The sequence below is a fragment of the Carassius carassius genome, chromosome 1 (genome assembly GCF_963082965.1).
Source record: "Carassius carassius chromosome 1, fCarCar2.1, whole genome shotgun sequence".
Classification (NCBI taxonomy): domain Eukaryota; kingdom Metazoa; phylum Chordata; class Actinopteri; order Cypriniformes; family Cyprinidae; genus Carassius; species Carassius carassius.
Genome location: NC_081755.1, coordinates 50,416,366 through 50,440,995, shown reverse-complemented (window position 1 = coordinate 50,440,995; position 24,630 = coordinate 50,416,366). Strand labels below are relative to the sequence as shown.

The 24,630-nt window shown below is 39.6% G+C and overlaps 3 protein-coding genes across 3 annotated transcripts in view; all 3 read right to left on the bottom strand.

Annotated features, from left to right (window-relative positions):
- Positions 1-24,630, bottom strand: part of LOC132159410 (zinc finger protein 501-like) — a 531,393-nt gene that overhangs the window by 357,686 nt on the left and 149,077 nt on the right. The window lies entirely within an intron of this gene.
- The window catches only part of LOC132157170 (zinc finger protein 883-like), a 499,035-nt gene that overhangs the window by 404,469 nt on the left and 69,936 nt on the right, over positions 1-24,630 (bottom strand). The window lies entirely within an intron of this gene.
- On the bottom strand, positions 76-1,539 carry LOC132131512 (gastrula zinc finger protein XlCGF57.1-like). The gene has a single exon (XM_059543588.1). It carries the CDS (start codon positions 1,486-1,488, stop codon positions 76-78), a length of 1,413 nt encoding a protein of 470 aa, XP_059399571.1. The 5' UTR covers positions 1,489-1,539.

The following is a 24,630-nucleotide window of genomic DNA, read 5'->3' as shown; positions in this document are numbered from 1 at the left end:
AAAACCTAGCGACCCGGGAATAATTGCCGGAACACTTTACCCGTGTATTTGCCGGAATGGCAGTGCGAAAGGGGCTTAAGTGTTTCCACACTGAGAGCAGCCAAAGGGTTTTTCTGAAGTCTGAGATACCAAATGCTTCTTAAGGTGTGCTTTCTGTGTAAAACCCTTTCCACACTGAGAGCAGGTAAAAGGCTTTATCCCAGTATGAATAAACATGTGCCTATTAAGGCATGATTTCTTTCTAAAACACTTTCCACACTGAGAGCAGGAGAACGGCTTTATCCCAGCATGAATTAACATGTGCTTCTTAAGGCTTTCTTTACACCAGAAAGTGTTTCCACACTGAGAGCAGCCAAAGGGTTTTTCTGAAGTGTGAGATACCAAATGCTTCTTAAGGTGTGCTTTCTGTGTAAAACCCTTTCCACACTGAGTGCAGCTGAAAGACTTTATTCCAGCATGACTTAACATGTGCCTATTAAGGCATGATTTCTTTCTAAAACACTTTCCACACTGAGAGCAGGAGAACGGCTTTATCCCAGCATGAATTAACATGTGCTTCTTAAGGCTTTCTTTACTCCAGAAAGTGTTTCCACACTGAGAGCAGCCAAAGGGTTTTTCTGAAGTGTGAGATACCAAATGCTTCTTAAGGTGTGCTTTCTGTCTAAAACCCTTTCCACACTGAGAGCAGCTGAAAGACTTTATTCCAGTATGAATTAACATGTGCCTATTAAGGCATGATTTCTTTCTAAAACACTTTCCACACTGAGAGCAGGAGAACGGCTTTATCCCAGCATGAATTAACATGTGCTTCTTAAGGCTTTCTTTACTCCAGAAAGTGTTTCCACACTGAGAGCAGCCAAAGGGTTTTTCTGAAGTGTGAGATACCAAATGCTTCTTAAGGTGTGCTTTCAGTGTAAAACTCTTTCCACACTGAGAACAGCTAAAAGGCTTTATCCCAGTATGAATTAAAATGTGCCTATTAAGGCATGATTTCTTTCTAAAACACTTTCCACATTGAGAGCAGGAGAACGGCTTTATCCCAGCATGAATTAACATGTGCTTCTTAAGGCTTTCTTTACTCCAGAAAGTGTTTCCACACTGAGAGCAGCCAAAGGGTTTTTCTGAAGTGTGAGATACCAAATGCTTCTTAAGGTGTGCTTTCTGTGTAAAACCCTTTCCACACTGAGAGCAGATGAAAGACTTTATTCCAGCATGAATTAACATGTGCCTATTAAGGCTTGCTTTACATGAGAAAGTGTTTCCACACTGAGAGCAGCCGAAAGGTTTTTCTGAAGTGTGAGATACCAAATGCTTCTTAAGGTGTGCTTTCTGTGTAAAACTCCTTCCACACTGAGAGCAGCTGAAGGGCCTCTTGACTTCTGTTGTTTTAATGCTGGAACTCGCAGATTTTTCTTCATAGACATCAGGAGCTTTCTGTTCCTGATATTTCTGATCCACCGCTTTCAGATCTCGTCTTTCTTCTTTCATTTTCGTCAGGCCTAAAATTAAATCAAAATAAAGATAAAAATTAATTGAAACGTTAAAAAAAAGATAAAATATTTGTGTACATACAAAAACTAACTCAAACCTTTCCCTTTTTAACACGGATCCATGAAAATCTCAAAACACTGCATTATGCCTCCATGCCAGTAGATGGAGATATCATTTTGTAAAGAAGCAACAGATTGTAAGGTCCAGTAAACAGGGTTCGTTCTTTGGTGATTTTCTGTAATTTAACTAGGGCTGCAACAACAAATCGATACATTTAATTATTATTAATAATGAAAATCATCAACAACGATTCTCATTATCGAGTAGCCCGGTCTGCGCACAGTGCATGTCCAATTTTATCCTGTCGCGTCAAATTACATCACTAAATTAGGCATTTCTATGGACAAAATGCATCTAGAATAGTGGAGAAAACAGAATGAGATGCTGCAGGAGGTGGTACACAGTGGTACTGTTGCTCTAAACTAACTATTTTAAGGAGGATGTGAATCCAAAATGTTTATTGCACATGAGGAGTAAACCAGTTTTGTATTATTGTCTTTTTTTGCAGCTCTAAAACCAGCAAACAACATTCTCTTCTTTAATGAACTTATACAAGAGTTAGGCTGCGTCTCATTTCTCTGTCTTAGCCCTTACCCTTACCCCTCCCCCTCGGTTTTGCGCGTTCATGTGAGGGGAAGTGGCGTCTCAATTCTCATTCTGATCAAGGGCTAGGGCCAAGGCGAAGGGCTACATTGCCCTTGAAACGAAGTTTGCGGAGGACCACACTTGAAAGAGAGGGGTAACAACGTATAATTTTTTCAAGAAGTGCCAACATCAAGCTTTTTTTATGGCTGAGCGTCGTACTGTGAAGGAGTCGCACAAATGTATTTTCATCAGTTTAATTGACATTATAATTATGACACTCGTGTTTTAGGATACTTTAATACAATGTTAAAGCGATTTTAATTGTAATGTTTTTGTTTTGAATCGCTAGTTAACCGCTAGCTAGCAGCTATATTTGTCGAGCTAAGCTAACGTAAATTTTTATCTGTATCCTTGACATGACACTTCATATTATGTTTTTTAGGTGAAATTAGTGTGAAGTCAATTTTCGTGACATTACTCGTTATTCCTTGATTGATTTGACCGGTGGACACAATCTTCTTCTACGGTGTCTTTGATTGATGGCACACAAGCGTGCAAAGATAAAGAGAGCCCAGGAAATCGACATCACAACCTGAGACGACGGCATCTTCGTTTGTTTATGTCAATGCTTGTCGCCTCTGTTGACGTAGCAGCCAGATAGTGGCAAGGGAAGATGACGCAAACGGCAATCGAGTGGCGTCTCATTTCTTAGTGGAAACGCTCTACCCCTACCCCCCTTCACTCGGTATCGAGAAGCAAGGGGAAGACGCAGACAAAGTGGTAAGGGGAAGGGGAAGGGGTAAGACAGAGAAATGAGATTGGGCCTTAGAATCATTATTGCGAAGACAAAAACATGGATTAGACATGTAATCAAGTTGTACTGACTAGCTGCGCAAATCCACGTTCATCACCAGCTTTTATTTGCGCAACTAGTCAGTTAACAACGGCTCTGTGTAGTAAAATCTGCTCTATGTGAAATCACGCACCTCATGGAATTTACAGCTGATTAGAGAACCAGTTTAACTGACAAGATGCGCATTAACGATCGGCCGATCTTGATCGGTACACCTCTAATAAGCTGTTTAGGGACTGTTTAGCTGTTCAAATCATCCTTCACTCAGACACAGTGGAAGATCTGATGAATCAATGTAAAGGGGCCAAGTCTGGAAGATTTTGATTCTAGAGAGAGTGTGGCCAGCTGCTTTAGCCAAGGCCAAAGATCAAGAAGGCCAAACTACAGGAGTTGGCCATCCGAGGTACATGTGACTGCAATGGAGGATAGTCCATAAGACATTGAGCCATGAGATGTTCAGTTTGAAGCTCTTAAAACACTTAAATTTAGATTTTCTTTTTATTACATTTATGATGTTATGAGATGTTTTAAGTTTATTTTCAGCTCAGAGAATCACTTTAAGAAACAACACTTTTTCAGTAAGTAACCTTTCTTGTAATTTCTGTGTTAAATGTGATGTGGTCAAAAATTTGGGTTCACCTAACTTTTGTGCTAGTGGATAAAAAAAAAAGAAAAAAAGAAAAAAAAGTTAGGCGCACCAGTGCAACCAATGCATAAAGTTAGTCTAGAGCCCTGTTTTATCATAAACTTTTAGATCGAATGGGATGAGTGATATTGGTCTGTAGTTGTTTTTTGGTCTCTATGAAATGTACCCTACTTGATTGTAAAATTAAATGAATCAAGCATGAGAGTCCCTACCACATATTTCACCCCACTCCCATATTTCTAAATATAATTCAGGAGGAAGACCATCTAAGCCTAGTGACTTGCCCTTCTGTAGGCTTTTTAGTGCTAAATGTAGCACCTTCAAAGTTAACGGGGCCTCTGAAGAGTCTTTATCCATCTGCGAAATCTGAGGAAGTTCTAATTTATCAAAGTACTTTTTACAAACTGCCTCAATCGTTTGGCTGTTTGTACAAATTTGTGTAAAACCCTCTATATACGTTGTTAATTAACATAGGATTTGTGGTTACCTGGTCATCCGAATATTTTCTTGCACTGATTTATGCCTTAGACTCACATTCCCTCAGCCTGAAGGCCAATAAGTGTTAAGATCTTGGATTCAGTATAATATTTTTTTTCCTCATTCTATTTAAAATTAACTCTGCCTTTGATTGTGAAAGTACGTCATATTCCTCTTTCAAGGTGGACATCCATGTAGCTTGTTGATCACAAAAAAAATAGTTTTTGTAAGTTTTGCAATACTTATTTTCTAATTGTGAAAATTGGCGGGTTTGCATTTTGGCAAGAGCAGAAGAAAAAAATATACGGAATCCTCGTATTGCATATTTTGTCGTTTCCCACAATAATTGAGGTCTACATCACAAGATATATTAATTTTGAGAAACTCCTTTATATGATCTTTAAGCAAATTAATGAATGTCTGATTGTTTAATAATGATGTGTTAAAACGCCATCTAGAGGTCTTTGTCTTAATAATATAAAAAAACTGCCTAAGTATATTGTAGCAGCAAATTTTAACTGGAGAAAGCTTTGACGTGCTATAGCGGCACTTGATGGGTAAGGGACCGTAGGACAATTTCACAGATTGGGTTTAATTGACTTCTAACATTTAAAACTAAAACATTACCAAACTATAAGGTGTGTATAATGCATATAAGTGATTTACCACAGGTGGAATTTTGGCAATATCTCCCTTACTGTACATATAGTACATAATTACTTGTTTTGGAAGCCCTTGTCAGAAGAAAGAGTCGAGCAACAGATAAGGACAGCAGATTGTAAGTGTTTTGCCTCGTTTTCTCATTAGACTACTGTGTGATCGTCATTGCTAGGAAAGATTGGTTTAATTACTGTGTGTCTTACCCTGGTAAATCACAGGACTGCCCAGTTTCGGTCTGCTAAATAGTGAGGTGTGGCCAGCTGACTTCAATCACATGTAATCAGGCTAATATAAAAGCGATAGTTTTAACCGCGGCAGCAGTCACGGCAGCCCTCGGAGAGCACACAAAGTACGTCGAAGGAAGGCCTATCTGACAAATCTACAGCCTGTCCCTCTGACTTCTACTACTACGCTCTCTATTCCAGTTGGTCTATGGAACTGCCTGTCTGCTGTTAACAAAGCAGACTTAATTTCTTCTATTGCTACTCATTCCGGTCTCAACCTCATTGCACCGACTGAGACTTGGATCAAACATGAAGACACTACCACTCCCGCAGCCCTGTCCACTAATTTCACTTGTTCCCACACTCCTCGTATGTGTCATCTCAAGTGAGAGTCTACTACAGCGACTCACAACTCAGGCAAACAACTAGACCTCATCTACACTCACTGTTGCTCTGTGGACAACTCTTCAGTTGTTCCACTGCAAACCTCAGACCACTTCCTCATTACTGCTAACCTAGCATTTACTCCTGAAGTGGCACACACTCCAATGCAGGTCACCTTTCGACGTATCTACGCTCCCTCTCTCCATCTCGCCTATCTTCTGTGGTTTCATCCTCACTTCCTTCACTCTCTCAGTTTTCAGCTCTGGAAATGAACAGTGCTACGGATACTCTTTGCTCAACTCTTAACCTCTTGTTTGGACAACTTTTTCCCACTGTCGTCTAGACCAGCACGCACCACCCCATCTGCCCCCAGGCTGTCTGAGGTTCTCTGTGAACATCGCTCTAAACTCAGGGCTGCAGAGAGGAAATGGCATAAATAAAGAAACTCTACCGACCTCAGTGTGTATCAGTCTCTCCTCTCTTCCTTCTCTGCAAATGTCTTCACTCCTAAAACATCCTACTACCACAACAAAATTAACAACTGTTGTGATGCTCGGACACTCTTCAAATCTTTCTCTTCTCTTCTCAATCTGCCTCTACCTCCTTCTCCATTGACTCTTACAGCTGATGACAGCTGATGCAGTTTTCTTCACAAATAAGACAAGAACCATCAGTGACCAATTCTCCACACCGCAGACTGAGGACACCTTCACAATGACCAATGCCCACTCTCTCTCCTCCTTCTCTCCACTCTCAGAGATGGATGATTCCAAACTTATCCTGTCTAGTCATCCTACTACTTTTCCACTTGATCCGATCCCCACTCACCTCCTTCAAGTGATCTCTTCTTCAGTCATACCCTCACTTACTCACATTATCAACTCCTCTCTTCACTCTGGAACATTTCCTTCAGCATTCAAGCAGGCTTGGGTAAGCCCACTGCTTAAGAAACCGCCTCTAAAATCCAGTGCTTCTAGAAAACTACAGACCCGCATCCCTTCTTCAATTCATTGCAAAGACACTTGAGCGAACTGTGTTCAACCAGCACTCTATGTTTCTTGTACAGAAAAACCTCCTGGACAGCAACCAATCTGGCTTCAAAAGTGGCCACTCAACTGAGACTGCCATGCTCTTGGTCTGAAGCCCTGCGACTGGCAAGAGCAGCTTCAAAATCCTCAGTACTCATCTTACTAGACCTGTCTGCTGCACTTGACACTGTTAATCACCAGATTCTCCTGTCCATCCTCAGAAAGATGGGCATCTCTGGAACCACACTCCTGTGGTTGAAGTCCTACCTCTCGGATAGATCCTTCAGCGTGTCTTGGAGGGGTGATGTTTCTAAGTCACAACAACTTGCTACTGGGGTTCCTCAACGCTCAGTACTTGGACCACATCTCTTCTCCATATACATGACGTCATTAGGATCTGTCATTCAGAAGCATGGCTTTTCTTATCACTGCTACGCTGATGACACCCAACTCTAGGGTAAGTCGTAGCCTAATGGTTAGAGAGTCGGACTCACAATTGAAGGGTTGTGAGTTCGAGTCTCGGGCTGGCAGGAATTGTGGGTGGGGGGAGTGCATGTACAGTGCTCTCTCCAGGGCCAGTGAGAAGGCCAGTGAGAGAGAGAGAGAGAGAGAGAGAGAGAAAAAATATATATTATTAATTTCGCACATTAGGTTACAATTATCACTATATCAACAGATTTTTTTTTGTATAAAAAAAAAAATTTACATTTCTAATAAAAATTCCTGCCTGGCAGGGCCCTATTAGTAGGTCTATGTGCATGCAAAATACTTAAATGTATATTCAAAAATGTCAAAACGAATAAAATTATCTGATCATACAGAGCTTTTCGCTGCTTAGAGACAATGGGCGCGTATTTGGATTTTTATATGACATCGCATCACTCAAAGAAAAGGAGAATAGAATAGTTCTTCAGGATTGCTAGGACTGGAAAAGGCCCTGACTCATGGAGAATTGCGGGATGTTGATGGGCATTGAAGAGCTGACTGCTTTGGGCAGACGCCTGGTTGCTGGATCTAAATCACTGGATGCGCTTAAATTCATTGCAAAAAAGGGATGGAATCATTTTTTCCAAATGTTTTTGTAGCTTTGAGAGTGCTTCTCACTCTCCCCGTCACTGTGAGCTCTGGTGAACGCATTTTCTCAAAGCTTAAACTGATTAAAAATGATCTCCGAAGTACAAGTTAAACTCGAGGACGCAATCAAAGCGTTTGCTGCTGCGAAAGCCCGACACGCACGCTTCTGAAATTTAGGTGTGTGAATGTGTGTATCAGCAGGTATCAGTCAAAAAAAATCGAAACCTCCAGTTTTGTGAGCTAAAAAGTTGTGTGCATATGTTTAGTTTTATTCTGTACACTATCTATTAGCCTATAAAAAAGAAATTATATGCAGCTGTTGCATTGTATACCTTTTTCACCTTTTTGCAGAATGAAAAAAAAAACATGCATCTTAAGGATCCCTAATTGTGAATGTGAGGTGGGGGCGGCACGATCATGCTCTGCCTAGAGCGGCATTTGAGCTTATGCTGGCCCTGGCTCTACACCCTCAATACCATGACTTAGGTGCCCTTGAGCAAGGAATCGAACCCCCAACTGCTCCCCGGGCGCCGCAGCATAAATGGCTGCCCACTGCTCCGGGTGTGTGTTCACAGTGTGTGTGAGTGTGTTCACTGCTCTGTGTGTGTGCACTTCGGATGGGTTAAATGCAGAGCACGAATTCTGAGTATGGGTCACCATACTTGGCTGAATGTCACTTCACTTCTATGACACTTCACTCTACTTCTCATTCCAACCAGATGATCCGACTATTGTGTCTATTGTTCTCATTTGTAAGTCGCTTTGGATAAAAGCGTCGGCTAAATGATTCAATGTAAAAGTAATTATTCCTAGAAAAAAACTACTCAAATTCATCAAAAGTTTTTTTTTTTTTATGTTACAAAGGTTTGAGCAGATTCCCAGTAGTCAGACTGACTTACTACATATACAAAAATTACAAATAAATATAATTAAAGATAAAACAATAGATGACATTTTACCAATACCTTCTTTAATGTATTTACAGTAAGCAATTTGTACTTTTTTTTCCCACACTCGAAAAGGTTATTGTACATTCCTAGATACAAGATTGACTTACTACCCATGACATTTTGCCAATATATCCCTTACTGTACATACAGTACATAGTTGTTCTTAGAAAACAGTACTAAAATTCACCAAAAAGTTTTATTTTCATGTTCCAAAGGCTGTAGTGCATTTGTAGTTACAAGACCGATTTTCTACAGGTTAAATTGCCAATATCTTCCTTATTGTATGTATAGTACACAAATATATTTATTAAAAATTACTTTAATTCAACAAGTTTTTTTTAATGTTCCAAAGACTGTAGTACGTTTGTTGTAGTACATTCCTAGAGGCCAGAAGTACTTACTACAGGTGACATTTTGCCAAAATCCCCCTTACTGTACATGCAGTACATAATTATTCTAAGAAAACAATTACTGTAATTCGACAAATGTTCCAAAGGTTGTAGTCCATTCCTAGTGGTCAGACTGACATACTACAGGTTAAAGTTTGCCAACATCACCCTTACTGCACACAGTACATAATTATCCTTTAAAAAAAATTACTGTAAATCACCAAAAGGGCTTTTTCATGCTCCAAAGCTTGCAGTACATTTGTAGTTACAAGACTGATTTAATACAGGTGAAATTGTCAAAATCCGCCTTACAATACGTAATTATTGTTAGAAAGCAAATGTCGACAAAAACAAAAAACAACCAAAAAACAACCAAAAGAAAAAGGTTGTAGTACATTGCTAGTACATTTCTTTTGGTCGGAGGGGTAGAGGTAAGAGTAAGGGCCAGATAGCCCTTTAAATGAAGATTTTTTTGGGACCACACTTCAAATGAAGGGGTATGAATTATCTCGGCAACACGGCTGCTACAGCGAACAAAGCATATGTCTGATCTAGGGTTGTCACGATACCATAAACAAATGTTACGATACTATACCAGCTGAAGTATCACGATACCAAGTAGTATCGTGATACCATGCCATATTGTATTAATTCAAGATTCAGATCTACAAAATGTAGACAAATGTAAACATCAAAGGTGTCTGGCGTGGGCTGCAGGACATTAGAGACTATAAGATCAAACACCATACTCCAGTCAGTGACCCCTCTCTTCCTGGGAGGCTTAATGACTTCTACTGTCGTTTTGATAGCGGAAATCACCTGCCCCCCCCCCCCCCCCCTGCTACAGAGAGCAGGGTGACCCTCCACCCACTATCTCTGAGCATGATGTAAGAATCTTGCTCCGTCAGCAGAACATCAGGAAGGCGGCGGGGCCTGACGGTGTAATGACTGCCACTTTAAGACACTGTGCTGATCAATTAACATCTGTCCTCACTTTCATCTTTAACTGGTCTCTTCAACTTGGTATTGTGCCTGCTTGTTTTAAATCTGCTGTGATCATTCCAGTTCCAAAGAAAAATAGAATCTCGTGTCTTAATGATTATAGGCCTGTGGCCTTAACTTCTGTCATTATGAAAGTGTTTGAGCGTTTGATATGTAAACACCTGTTCAGTATTCCACTTGACTCCCACCAATTTGCTTATAGAGCAAATAGGAGTGTTGATGATGCAGTTTCACTCTGTTTGCATTCTATTCTTCAACACCTGGAGTCAAAATCTACATATGTACGTGTCCTCTTTGTGGACTTTAGCTCTGCGTTCAACACCATCGCTCCTGTGAAGCTAATTAACACTTTACAGGAACTAGGTGTTAGAACATCACTTTGCAAATGGATTTTTAACTTTCTTTGCGATAGGAAGCAGGTGGTTAAAATGGGTGATTACGTCTCACAGTCAAAGTTTTTGAACACTGGCGCTCCTCAGGGCTGCGTCCTTTCTCCACTTCTGTACTCTTTATACACACAATTCTGTCAATCACACACCAGTTCAGTTTTGTTGTTCAAGTTTGCTGACGATACCTCTGTAGTTGGTCTTATTACTAATGGTGATGAGTCTGACTACCGCAGAGAAGTGGAGGGGCTGGTGAAATGGTGCGAAAGCTATAATTTGATACTTAACATCTCAAAAACCAAGGAACTGGTTGTGGATTTTAGAAGGACTCCTATTCCCCTCTCTACGCTCTCCATTAATGGGGTGGAGGTGGAGAGGGTCACTTCCTTCCAGTTCCTGGTGACCACAATCCAGGAATCCTTATCATGGGAGCTCAACACTAATTTTAAGATCAGTAAAGCTCACCAGCGACTCCACTTTTTGCGGCAGCTCAAAAAGTTTAGAGTCAGCCGAGTTGCCATGACCCACTTTTATAGGTCAACTATTGAAAGCGTGCTCACTTTTTCCATGCTTGTCTGGTTCGGTCACACAACCGCTCAGGACAAAACTAGGATGGAAAGAGTAGTAGGCAGAGCATCAAAAATTATAGGCTGTAGTCTCCCTTCACTTTCTTCACTTTTCTCAACCAGAATAATCAGGAAAGCTAAAAACATCATAGCGGACCACTCTCACCCTGCTCATCACCTCTTTAATCTCCTTCCATCAGGAAGAAGATATAGGAGTATTAAGACTTCTACATCACGTTTCAGAGACAGCACTTACCCTCTGGCTATCAGACATCTAAACCTGCACTGACTGCTAGCAGCACTTTACTAACTGTATGCACTGTGCACTTTCTCTGCCGATGGGTATTGCCTTGTCTTTTTTCTGCGGGTGTTGGTCTAATATCTTACTGGTTGCTGGGTATTGTTGGTGTACATTGTCTGTTTTCTGTACTCATGATGTTTGTCTTTGGGTTATTTACGTCTGAGAGTTGTACCAAGACAAATTCCTATCAACTTGTTGACATGGCAATAAATTTATTGAATTGAATTGAATTGAAAATGTCAGAAATAGTAAGATATAAATGAAAACAGACCAAATTGTCCTCAGAATATATAATTTTTAAATGAGACTGAAAACTGGCTCTTTTAAAAACTCAAAACAGTCATGAAGAAACTAATTAAAATGTGCCATGCATGTACTCCATCTGTATAGTAACAAAGTCATGCAAATTGAAACTCTTGTAAGTGTACTAAGTATAAACACTGCATTGAGAATTTAATTTATTGGATTTCTCAATGAGGCAGTCGATGATGGGCTGTGGCTTTGGGTACCAGTTAGGGCAGCATTGATCTGATTCTGAAAAAGAATAACAATAAGAAACAATATGAAATTAAAGAGCCAATAAGATGAAAATTCTAAGCTTCCTATCACTGTTTATAAATCCTGTACAACAGGTTTAAATCCATGCAAGGTTAAAAAACATTGTCATTTTGTCAAAATATCATTTTAAAAATTACCTCAATTCTCAGAGATGCCCAAACGGTTTGCGCGAAACTATTCAAAAGATTCAGTTTCCTTAAACCCCACCTTTCGGTAGCATACTGTGTTCTGATTGGTCAACTGACATAGTCAGTTTTGACTGGTTGTTCCGCATGTACGTGTTGTAAAACGAAAACGCCCATAGCTCACCTTCGGATGTTTTTAGATAGGGTATTATTACAGTACATAAATACCATGGCATCTATTTTGCCTTATCAATATGAGCCAGAATCTGAAAAGGAAACAGACAAAGTCGTTCAACCAGCCACACAATTAAATCAACGAATTGACCAGGACGTTTCTCAGTGGTAAGTTTTAACTTTGTATGAGGTAAATTAGGTGATAAAGCAATGTTGCTTTCTTGCACTCGTTTATGACGATTGACTTATTTACTTATTAAGGTGCACGTGTGGGAACTGTCACAGAATGCCCACCGAGTTGACGGTAGGCGGAGATTATTCCGCAAAGTGTTCTCGTTACGTACAAATAGATGGGCAAAAGATTTGAAATCTATAACGACTCGTTTCAGCGATTCAGAGTCGACTCCTTACTTTAGAAGCCAATAACTTTATAAATCGTGTACTTTCTGGTTTAATTACTTTGCCCATTGTTTACACTGATGGACAGCTACATCATACACTGTTATACAGGTAATTTTTGATTTCCCATCTGTGTGGCTCTTTAATTACTTGGATTCTGTTTGTTTGTAAAATGCATGAACATTTTTAAAATTTTGAATATTAAAAATAAGTTCAATAGCCCATTTCATATTATTATTTATTTTAATACAATACAGAAAATTGTTTTTACATTTACGTTGTTAGTACTGTACATTTCATAAAATAAAAACAGTTTGATGACATTAATTAATCAAATGAAATCAGTAAATTTTAGAATTGCAGAATTGGCACAGAAGCTGCACTTGAAGTGACACTGCAATTACAACTGCATGAATAATGAGTATTTAGTTTATATATGAAGTTTTAAATATAAAATGCCAAATACAAACATATGAAATGTTGAAAAAAATATTTTATGGACTACCTTTAAATCGATCTTAATGATTTATTGACAGAGCCATTCAAAAGAAAGTCTGGAGGCAGGAATGAAGCAAGTGATTACTCATACGAAACTTCGTGAATGGCTCATTTAACAATTTACTCACCCGATTAGTTCAAAACACAAATATTTTTAGGAATGAAACAAGCTAATTGTAACATTATAAATGAATAAAGGGCTGAGGAGACAGACTGCAGATGTCATCATGTTAATGAATATAACAACATTCTTTGTCGCAAATATTGTTGCAAAGAATGAAAACTATTTATCCAGAAGGTGGACAAAAAGATCAACAAAAAATTTTTAGTCCCTCTATCTAGATAGCATGAATAATATGCAACACAGGACGTCATCAAAAATGAAGATAAATTATTTAAGGTAAATAATTTCCATTAACCTTTGCGTACTCTGTAAAAGAAGTAAGATGTGTCCGAAGATGCTTGATGAGGTTGCTGGTGTTTCCCCCTTTAGCTTGAATTCTCTGTAGACATTCACGGCAGATTGATTTTCCGTCATCAATATGTTTTCCATTCTCATCAAGAAAAATTGGAAGTAGCCTAATTCCATATTTCACTATGTGAACTGCTCTTTTTCAAGGGATTTTCGCGGTCAAACTGAATCAGATGCTTGTATAAAAAAAGCAAAAACACAACACCATATATGGTATATTAGGAGCAAATTCTACACAGGTTTTTTTGCGCACTTAAAGGGGACCACAGAAAGACGACAGAAAGACAAAAAGACACTATATTTTTATTTGCAACACAAGTATTCGAATGTTTTGGCAACTGCCCCACAAGCCACATACAACAGTACTTACGGCAGAACCGTAATGATGATAATATCGTTTAAGAAATACAGTGGCACCGCCAGTATTTTGGACCCTTAGTATCGCGATACTACTGTAGTACCGGTAAACCATGCAACCCTAGTCTGATCAGGGCGATAACTGCCGTAGACATTGATGGGGGCTAATCCCCCCAATAATTAAAAATCGCTAAACCATTTTCTCAAATATTGCTTATGAGAGAGAGAGAGAGAGAGAGAGAGAGAGAGGGAGAGAGAGAGGGAAAGAGAAGTGGAAGTTGCGTGTATTCATGTCTGTGCGTTTATCTTTTTAGAGTGAGTTTATTTAAAAACGGCAATTGTATCCTCTCGTCGCTGGAAAATATAATGTAGCGATTCAGTATTTAAACTGTATTTAATAAAAGTCGTGGGGCAGCTTTGACAAGTTTATTTTCTCCTGGATGTGTGAGCTGCGCGATTTCCGATATGTGTGTGTGTGTGTGTGTGTCAGTTAGCAGCTCATTAATACAGAACAATAATTAAAGGCGCTAATGCAAACCAGCACACCAGTATATGTGTGTATTGTAAGAGCTAGACAACAAATGATGACGTGTGACAGCATAGTAGTGGTGTCCCAATCCTTAGGCGAATAAGGGGAAGGGGTATAAAATAAAATTGGAATTGGGGGCTTTACTGTAAATCACCAAAAGGGGGATTTTCATGTTCCAATGGCTGTGGTACATTTGCAGTTAAATAACTGACTTACTACAGATTCAGTTTTGCCAATTTCACCCTTACTATTATTATTAGGAAAAAAACTGTAGTTCAACAAATTGATTTTTTCAAATTCCAAAGGCTGTAGTATGTTTACAAGACTGAGTTACTACAACTCAAATTTTGCCAATGTCAACCTCACTGTACATACAGTTCATAATTATTCTTAGAAAACAATTACTGTTAATTAATGGTTAATAAGTGATTACATTTTTCATGTTCCAATGGCTGTAGTACATTTGTAATTACAAGACTGACTTATTACCGGTGAAATGCTGCCACCATCTCCTTAGTACATACAGAATATAATCTTCAAAAACCATTACTGTATTTGACCAAAATGATTTTTTCCTGTTCCAAAGGCTGTAGTACATTTGTAGTTATGAGACTGGCTTACTGCAGGTGCAATTTTGCCAATATCTTCCTTACTGTATATACAGTACAAAATAATTCTTAGAAAAAAATACTGTAGTTCACCAAGAAGGTTTTTTTTTCATGTTTCAAAGGCTGTTGTACGTTTGTAGTTACAAGACTGATTTACTACAGGTGAGATGTTGCCAATATCTGTCTTACTTTACACATTGTACATAATTATGCTTAGAAAACAATTATTGTAATTCAACAAATGGGTTTTTTATTTTCTCAAGGTTTCCGTACATTCGTATTGACCAGACAGACTTTCTACAGGTAAATTTTTTTCAATAACACCTTTATTTCACTTAACTGTTTTTCTGTTTTTCTTTTTTTTTTTTTTTAAACGAATTCACCCAAAACATTTTTTTCATTTAACAAATTCCAAACCACATCAATCTTAACTACAATTCATTTTGTATTTAAGGCCATCCTTAAAAATATTCGTTCGTGCGTTCGCTTCGTCTCCTCTCATTCATTGACAGAGTCAACGGTTCGCACTTGGTAATGATGGCTGCGGCTGCAGTAAACAAAATGTTGTATGTCACCGTTCAAAGTCCTACGGGTTCGGGCAACAATACATCTAAAAAATTCATTAAAACAGCTCAACAACGCTTTAACTTGGCACGCAGTTCTGGAAAAACTGTGCTCAGCTCTTTTCCCATCCCTTCTCCAGTCTAGTCTAAAACCGTGACCGTGTCGACTGTCACTTTATGTTTGAAAATCTTTTGCACGAATCGATTGGACCAACCAACACAAGTTTCGAAAACAAAAATAGGAAATTGATTTTAATGACCTTCTCGCGCGTCCAGATTTTTTTTTTTTGGACACGCGTCACACAGCAGCTGCAGCTTCGAACACACATGCATAACAGCAAATAATATTTCTGCACAATGTTTCTCTTTTTACAACAGAAATGTGAATTCTGCCGGTATTCAGACAGACAGACAGATAGATTAAGGCTAGAATCGCCTATGCGATTTTTTTTTTTTTTAATATTTAATCCTAAACACAGCCATGTTGAAGCCTGCAGTAAATGTTTTGCATTGTTATGGCAGTCCACTCTGATTATTGTTTTTCGAGAACGTTGCACTCCTGTTTGTCATTGTGCACGAAAGTTCACGCCAATAAATCATCAGAAATATTGGTCTTTACCAATACATTGAATCTTTACATTCGTCCTGCCTGTTGTCCGTGGATTTACCTATATTTTGTGTTGTTTGCCGTATAAAACATATATAGATATGCAAAATCGATTTTACAATCGATTCATTGAACACTTGTCTCTCAAATCAAACAGGATTTTTTTCACAAAAGTCACAACCCAAGAAAGAGAAGTAAACTGTCTCTCATTTGTAGGTTGCATTGACACCTAGCGGTGGATGCAACTAAAACAGTAAAACAGTACCTCATTTTTTTTTTCTTCTCACCTGAAATTCATTCAATAAACATGTTTTTGACATGTTTAAATTTGTTTGTGGTCTATATAGCCTGCATCAAAATGAGGTTTGCAATTATGCGCCTGAAGGCTTGGGTTGAAGACCCAGTCAGTGACGTCACGATATGTTAATTTGTAGAGGTCGACCGATATATCGGTCGGCCGATATATCGGGCCGATATTTGTCATTTTTTAATATATCGGCATCGGCCGATATCCGTGTTTAGTAGCGCCGATTTAAAGTCAGGCACGTCAGCGGGCAGCCCCGTGTTATTGGTGCGGTGGAAAGTGCTGCTGCTGCCACTGCATGTGAAGCACCCCAAGCCAAAACTTTTGGAAGATTCAACAACAGTCCTGGGAGATAAAGGTAGTCAGAGAATTTCACTCTGTAAATGGAGAAGTTGGCAGCTCTAAAACACTGCAGCGTGACGTTACCAAAGTAAACTGTCTCTGACGTTACTCCGCCCCGCTCACAGACAGCACCATGCTCGGAGAGACAGCTGTCCTGGAGCTGCCCAGAACGGTGAATCACATTTGTTCGGAAGCATGGTTTGATGCAGACAATAACCAGTTTTCCATCCAACTCATTTGTATTTAGAGATGTCAATATTCGATAATTTCCATGATCGATCGTCGTTTAAATTAATGATCAATTAATTACCTTAATGCTGCAAAATGCGTCTGCAGCGGTATTATTATTATGTGCAAAAGCCACTTGGAAAAAAAGCATTCTCACCCGAATTAAAGGGGTTTTAGTCTGAATAAAATGCTAGTAGCAGGACTGTAAAATGAATAGATGTGATTATGATCATTTGATAAAATGAAGAGAGCGCGCCATACGTTGGAGATCATTTTACTTTGTTGACTGTTTCCCGTCAAGCAGACCGCTGAATGCGCCTCTTTAAATGGTTTCGTGATGCTCGTTGTTGTATTTTAAAACGCATCTGCAATGTTTTCAAATGACACACTATAGTAGTGGTGCAACGGATCATCATTGATCCGTGATCCGTTCGGATCAATATCTTCGGTTCGGCACACACGTGACCCGCGGATTGATTTATGAAAAAAAAAAAGTTGCGCATGTTTAGTCCACACTCAGTGGTCATGGCGAGGGGAGGAACGGAGGAACTTGAACGGCCCGCGCAGTTTGTATTCCCTGTCAGATATAATGATGAGGAAAGAGGTTAGAGTGAAAATATTGTGCCAGATCTTTATGAACAGGAGAAGAAAACAGTTGTGGATGAACTATCCCGAGCATCCTCTGTTGCGCACACGACAGACGGGTGGACGTCCAGGGGGACGGAGAGCTCTGTGATGTTAACTGCTCACTTCATCACAGCACACTGGGAGATGAGAAGTCCGGCTATTATGTTAAAAAGAAGATATTATGTGCACTTTAAGTTGATTTCATATATTTTAATTTAATAATTTAATGTTAATAAAAAAAGACTAAACGTATGTTTATTTGTCTTGGCCTTTTTTTTTTTTTTTTGCTGATCCGAAAAATGATCCGATCCATAAGAGGACGAGCGAGCGCGGGTTCGACTAGATGTATTTGGAGGTTATTGCTCACGTCTCGTTCTGCACATATCCAAATGTTTCCATATTCGCAATGTATCTGAATGTTAAACTATAATATTTTTTATTTATTTAATGTAAACTAGACGATAAAGATCATCCTCTTCACATGAGCAAAAACCTCCTTGGCATAACAGCAGAGTGGACCGGTATACTACGGTCTATTTAAACTGACCAGTGTAACCTTTTATATGTTTAGTTGACTGTACTTTTATTTTAATAATGAACAGACTGCGATGTAAGTTTGAAATTAGAATGCACTTTAGATGTTCTGTGTCATTTATACCAAACACAAATGTTGCTGGGTGCTAGTGTGTTTGCAGCACTACTGTTATTTATTTTTTATATATTTATTTTTTTCTATTTTTCAGATTTTTATTTTTAAAATTGTATTTAATTAAATGTATATTTAAGTTTACATTTATGTTCCAACAAACTTGAAAAATTCTACTTGATAAATGCTCTAAAACTTTAATGTAAATGATTGACTTTTTTTATTTATATATATAATTATTTATATATTTATAATTTTTTTTATTTATATATATATATATATATATATATATATATATATATATATATATTACCTGTTTTATATATTTAATACTTGGTCAGTTTATTGATTTTGTTTGGTTAACTTTGGATACATTTTTTATTTTGATGCCGTGCAGTGCACAAAATTAAGATTCGAGAGATGGTTCAAGTCAGTGCTCAATAAATGATGATAAGTTTAGAAATGTTGTGCATCCAATTATTATTAGTGTGACATTTTTGCATGCAAATGAAGGGGAAAACATCAAGATATCGGCCCTAAAAATCGGCAGCACATATCGGCTATCGGCTGACTTCTAAACATCGGCATCGGCAATAGAAAAACCCATATCGGTCGATCTCTACTAATTTGTTTAAATTCATACCTACGTAATCACCATCACCAAAATGTACTTTTTTTTGTGAAAACATTTGAAAAACTTGAAAAAATAAAAATACAGACCTACCTACCGACCTTTTTTTTTTTTTTTTACTGTTACTGCAAACCAAAATATTTTTAAGGATCTAATCAATTATAAATGATATAATTGTCCATGAAGGCTGGAAATGAAAACATTTATATATTTACATTTATTCATCTAGCTTACACTTTTATCCAAAGCGACTTACAATTGCTATATATGTCAGAGGTTGCTTGCCTCTGGAGCAACTCGGGGTTAAGTGTCTTGCTCAGGGACACATTGGTGTCTCACAGTGGATTCGAACCGAGGTCTCTCTCACACCAAAGGCATGTGTCTTATCCACTGCGCTAACACCATATACAGGGGTTGCAATACGATGTGTTGCAATAAATTGCGATACTGTCAGAAAGGCGATATTTCTTATTAAGTCATAAAGAACACACCACCACATGCAACCCTTAGCAATAAATAAATTAATAATAATTTAACCAGTACACAGTGATCAAATGACATCTGCTTTATATATATATATATATATATATGTATATATAGTACAGACCAAAAGTTTGGACACACCTTCTCATGCAAAGAGTTTTCTTTATTTTCATGACTATGAAAATTGTAGAGTCACACTGAAAGCATCAAGGGCTATTTGACCAAGAAGGAGAGTGATGGGGTGCCGCGCCAGATGACCTGGCCTCCACAGTCACCGGACCTGAACCCAATCCAGATGGTTTAGGGGTGAGCTGGACCGCAGACAGAAGGCAAAAGGGCCAACAAGTGCTAAGCATCTCTCGGGGAACTCCTTCAAGACTGTTGGAAGACCATTTCAGGTGACTACCTCTTGAAGCTCATCAAGAGAATGCCAAGAGTGTGCAAAGCAGTAATCAAAGCAAAAGGTGGCTACTTTGAAGAACCTAGAATATGACATTTTCAGTTGTTTCACACTTTTTGTTATGTATATAATTCCATATATAATTCCACATGTGTTAATTCATAGTTTTTATGCCTTCAGTGTGAATAAATGGTGTTTGAACTCAACCAATGCTGAGTGAACTCAACCACTCAGGATGTTTAGCATCCAAGTCCCGCCCCCGAAAGCTCCGGAACTTTGAAAAAGTACTACCTCGCCAGCAGGGACTTTCTGAGGGGCATTTTTTTACCCGGAACTTTATTTAGTTCCTGGTTCCTGCGGTGGAAACACACCAAGTACCAGGCCAAACTCCCTAGTTCCTGGGTAAAGTTCCTGCGGTGGAAACGTGGCAATTGTTTTCTTAGAATAATGATGTACTGTACATACAATAAGAAAGGAACTTGAAAAGAAAAACTTTTGGTGAATTACAGTAATCGTTTTCTAAAAAGAATTATGTATTGTATGTACAGTATCGGAGATATTGTCAATTTCACCTGTAGTAAGTCAGTCTTGTAACTACAAATGTCCTTCAACCTTTGGAACATTAAAAATGTATGGTAAATGGTGAATTATGGTAATTTTTGAAAGAAAATAGTTTGTGTGTACTGTACACACATAAAGGGAGATATTGTCTGTAGCGACATATTGGTCAAATATTGATTCCGTCAGTTTGCCCACAAGACATTTACTATGGCATTGTAAAAATAATTTGTATTAATTATAGAACTCCGTTTTGAACTGAAAGGTAAATTTGCAGACGGTCCCTAAACAGCCTAGGCGAATATCAAACCTAAAACTAACTTTACCGCGCTGTAGAACTGACATTTGAAGTAACGTTACTATAGGACTGTGGTTAAGTAGAGCATTATTTGCTTGGTCAGTACTTTTACTGTATTGGTAACAGTTTTTCAGCGGGCTTTGCGAAAAATGCAAAATGACTTTTGCTGTAAGATGTGACCCTGAACTTTGAAACATGGATTTAATTTTTATACAAAGGATCTTTGAATGTTCCACATTTGTCTTTAATGACTGTTTGAAGAATAAACACCTACCTCCCGGTTCCTCGTGTTTTATTCTCAGGGTTTCTGGTTTCTCGTGTCTTATTCTGCAGGATTCTGGGTTCTCTTGTTTTATTCTCCATGTTTCTGGTTCCTCGTGTTTTAGTCTCCAGGTTTCTGATTCCTCGTGTTTTATTCTCCAGGTTTCTGATTCCTCGTGTTTTATTATCCAGGTTTCTGATTCCTCGTGTTTTATTATCCAGGTTTCTGATTCCTCGTGTTTTATTCTCCAGGTTTCTGGTTCACTCGTGTTCTCTTCACTCTCCTCTTTAACAAACTCCATCATCACAGCAGCAGATCTCAGTTCAGACGATACTCCTCCAGATATTATTCCTGCTTTATTCAAAATTTAGTCACGACTGTGAGGATGAGAATATAACAGGTATTTACTGACCTGATTCAAAAACTGTATTTCTCTATTTACAGAAACAACATTTCTAACAGTTTGTATTAAACCAGCTTCAAAACAAAACAACAGCTCGCTGACGCGAATCTTCTTCTTCTGAGGTTTGATGGCAAACAAACGAGTGTTTAGCGCCACCCGCTGGACTGAAACATGAATTATAGACAAGCGCAAACTGGGTGCTTAATGCAATGTAACTGGTCAAATTTACAAAATCAGGTGATTAAGTTCTCCCATCTATGATCGCATATATTTCCGAAGACACCGATCTATAAAAACATTATGTAAGCTTTTGGTTTTATTCCTAATCAAACACAAAACACCTAAGCAAAATCATAGTCATATCTAACTTAATTAAAATGTTACTCTAAGTTTAACCCTTGTTTTTGTTAAATGTGTTGTTTTATAGACATTTTGATGCTTTAAATATAGTTTGGCGCTTGACTATCATCTGCCTTTGTTCCCGGCTAGCGGCGATGACGTCATCACTAGCGCGCGTTCACTCAGCGTTGCGTCTTCGGAGGAGAGATGAGCAGATCACGGTCTTCTCGACAATACATTTACACAGTTTGTTTATGCAACATACGAGTTCGTTTCTTTCTTATCATCGAGTACAGCGCTGTTTCTGTATTTGCCATCTTAAACACTTAGATCAGCAGGCAACAAGCATGTGAGGAAAACCTGTGAAGTTCATTGAGACCGGAGTGGTTTTGTATGTTCGTGTAATGTGTGTTTCGATGTTTGTAGTGTTAATGTTGCTATCACTGAAGTTTCTGATTTGTGTGAGATTAATATCGTGATTTAGCAAATTAAATTGGTTATAATTACATTACATGGTTAAAATTGAGAACAGGTCCTGCATAATTATTCTGTACATTATGAGTCATGTGAGATATTTTCTCTACAGAAATATGAATAAACATACACTGGAAACATTTTTGCGTTGTGGTACTTTTTCGGTTTAAAGAAGGTTTTATGATCAAAGTCAATTACTGCACATATAAAACTATAACATGTTTATAATTGTATTACTTGAATTGATCTGAATGTAGTTGTCAGAAAATCTAACTATATTTATATGTGCTTTAGTATAGGTATTTGACTAACTGTTTATGCTCAGATTCTTATTGTTATTTATATTTGGAAGAATTGACATTGTAAGTAAATTTTATTTATAGAGCACATTTAAATTCAGCATACACTGACCAAAGTGCTGTACAAAACAATCATAAAATACAGTAAAGTATAAAATAAAATGCAATACAATAAAATATAAATTCAAATCCAAGGTAACAATACTAAAAATTAAGAAAGGTCATAGAATAAGATTCGTTTTAAGTTTAGACTTAAAAACCGAAATAGAGCACTCTTAATGTCAGGTGGCAACTGATTCATAACCGTGGAGCAGCTACTAGGCTCTGTCACCCATAAACTTAAGTTGTGTCTGTAGGACATGTAAAAGAGCTTTATTAGCAGATCCGAGGGAGTTAGGAGCAGAATTAATTGAGATAAGATGGGGCTTGTCCATTAAGTGCTTTAAAAACAAACATTTTTCATTGGATTCTAAAAGATATAGGAAGCCACTGGAGCCATAGGCGTAATTTGCGGGTGGGACATGTCCCCCCACTGTCACGGCCGGGATCCAATGAGGCACGGAGATAGAACCAATTGCGAGTAAGTCTTTTATTAAGGGGTAATCCAAAAGCATAAACAGTCCAGGCAGGGGTCAATAGGAAACATCCATCCAAAACATAAATTAAACAAGAAGACAAAGCAAGGGCACGAACTGACGGACATGAATAAACAACGACTCCGTGACACATATTAAGACAGACCAGGTTATATACACAAGGAGAGACAAACGCTAATGGGAAACTGACAGGGTGTGATGATAGGTAATTAGTGACAGCTGGGTGCAATAATTAAGCAGGGACGTGAGGAATGTGATTAATGAAGTGAAAGACACCGTGGGAAAAGAGGACATCTAGTGGACACCCAGGGAACACAACCCAGACACTGTGACAATACCCCCCCTCTACGGAGCGGCTCCCAGACGCTCCACGACAAGACACAACACAGAGACAAGGAGGGAGGCAGACAGGTGGAGGCTCAGGGGGAGGGACGGAGGGCCAGAATAAAAATGGGGAACAGATACCAGAAGTGTAGACACAAAACAGAGAGACCAGGAGGGAGGAGGACTGGAGGAGGTTCCGGGGGAGGGACGGAGGGCCAGGCTCACAGAGGGGAACAGGCAGAAAACCTAACAGAAAACAAGAAACACAAAACATAAGTCCATAAGGACATCACGTGGTGCCCACCAGGGCAGAACAGAAGACCACCACAAACGTGTGATCAGGGCGGAAGCCCCCCCCAGGGCGGAGCAGAAGACCACCACATCCTTGTGGTCGAGGCCGGAGTTCCCCAGGGCGGAGCGGAAAACCACCACAACCGTGTGGTCAGGACGAATGCCCCCCAGGGCGGAACAGAAGACCACCACGTCCTTTTGGTCGAGGCCGGAGTCCCCCAGGGCGGAGCGGAAGACCACCACACTCCTATGGTCAAGGCGGAAGCCCTCCAGGGCGGAGCAGAAGACCACCACACTCCTGTGGTCAAGGCGGAAGCCCTCCAGGGCGGAGCAGAAGACCACCACATCCTTGTGGTCGAGGCCGGAGTTCCCCAGGGCGGAGCAGAAAACCACCACCACCGTGTGGTCAGGATGAGAGACCCCCAGGGCGGAGCAGACATCCGTGCGGCCGGACCAACGGGACGACGAAACTCTGGTAATCCCCTGATGTTTCTACCTGACTCCAGAGGGACCGGTGCTGGCCTGACTCGGCTCACGAAGATCATTGGCGACTGGCACTTGTTCAAGAAGATCTATGGTGACTTGACTCAGTCCTTGAAAATCACCAGTGACTTGACTCTGTCCCTGACGATCACAGATGACTGGCCCTGACTCCGGAGGGACATCGGCGACTGGCCCTGACTCCGGAGGGACATCGGCGACTGGCCCTGACTCCGGAGGGTCATCGGCGACTGGCCCTGACTCCGGAGGGTCAATGGTGACTAGCCCTGACTCCGAAGAGTCCACGAGCACCTGACTAGACTCTGGAAGGTCAACCGGAACCTCACTCAACTCTGAAAATTCAATGGTCACCTGACTTGACTCTGGAGGGTCAACAGGAACTAGCCCTGACTCTGGAGGGTCCATGAGCACCTGACTCGACTCTGGAGGGTCAACCGGAACCTGACTTGACTCTGGAAAGTCAATGGGCACCTGACTGGGCTCTGGGGGGTCAACAGGAACCTGACTCGACCCTGGAGAGTCCACTGGAACCTGACTCAACTCTGGAGGGTCAACAGGAACCTGACTCGACTCCGGAGGGTCAGCTGAGACGGTAATCCCGTGCAGCGGCGCTGGGCAAGCAGCCACCTTGGGCCATGACTCTGGACATCTTGTGCTG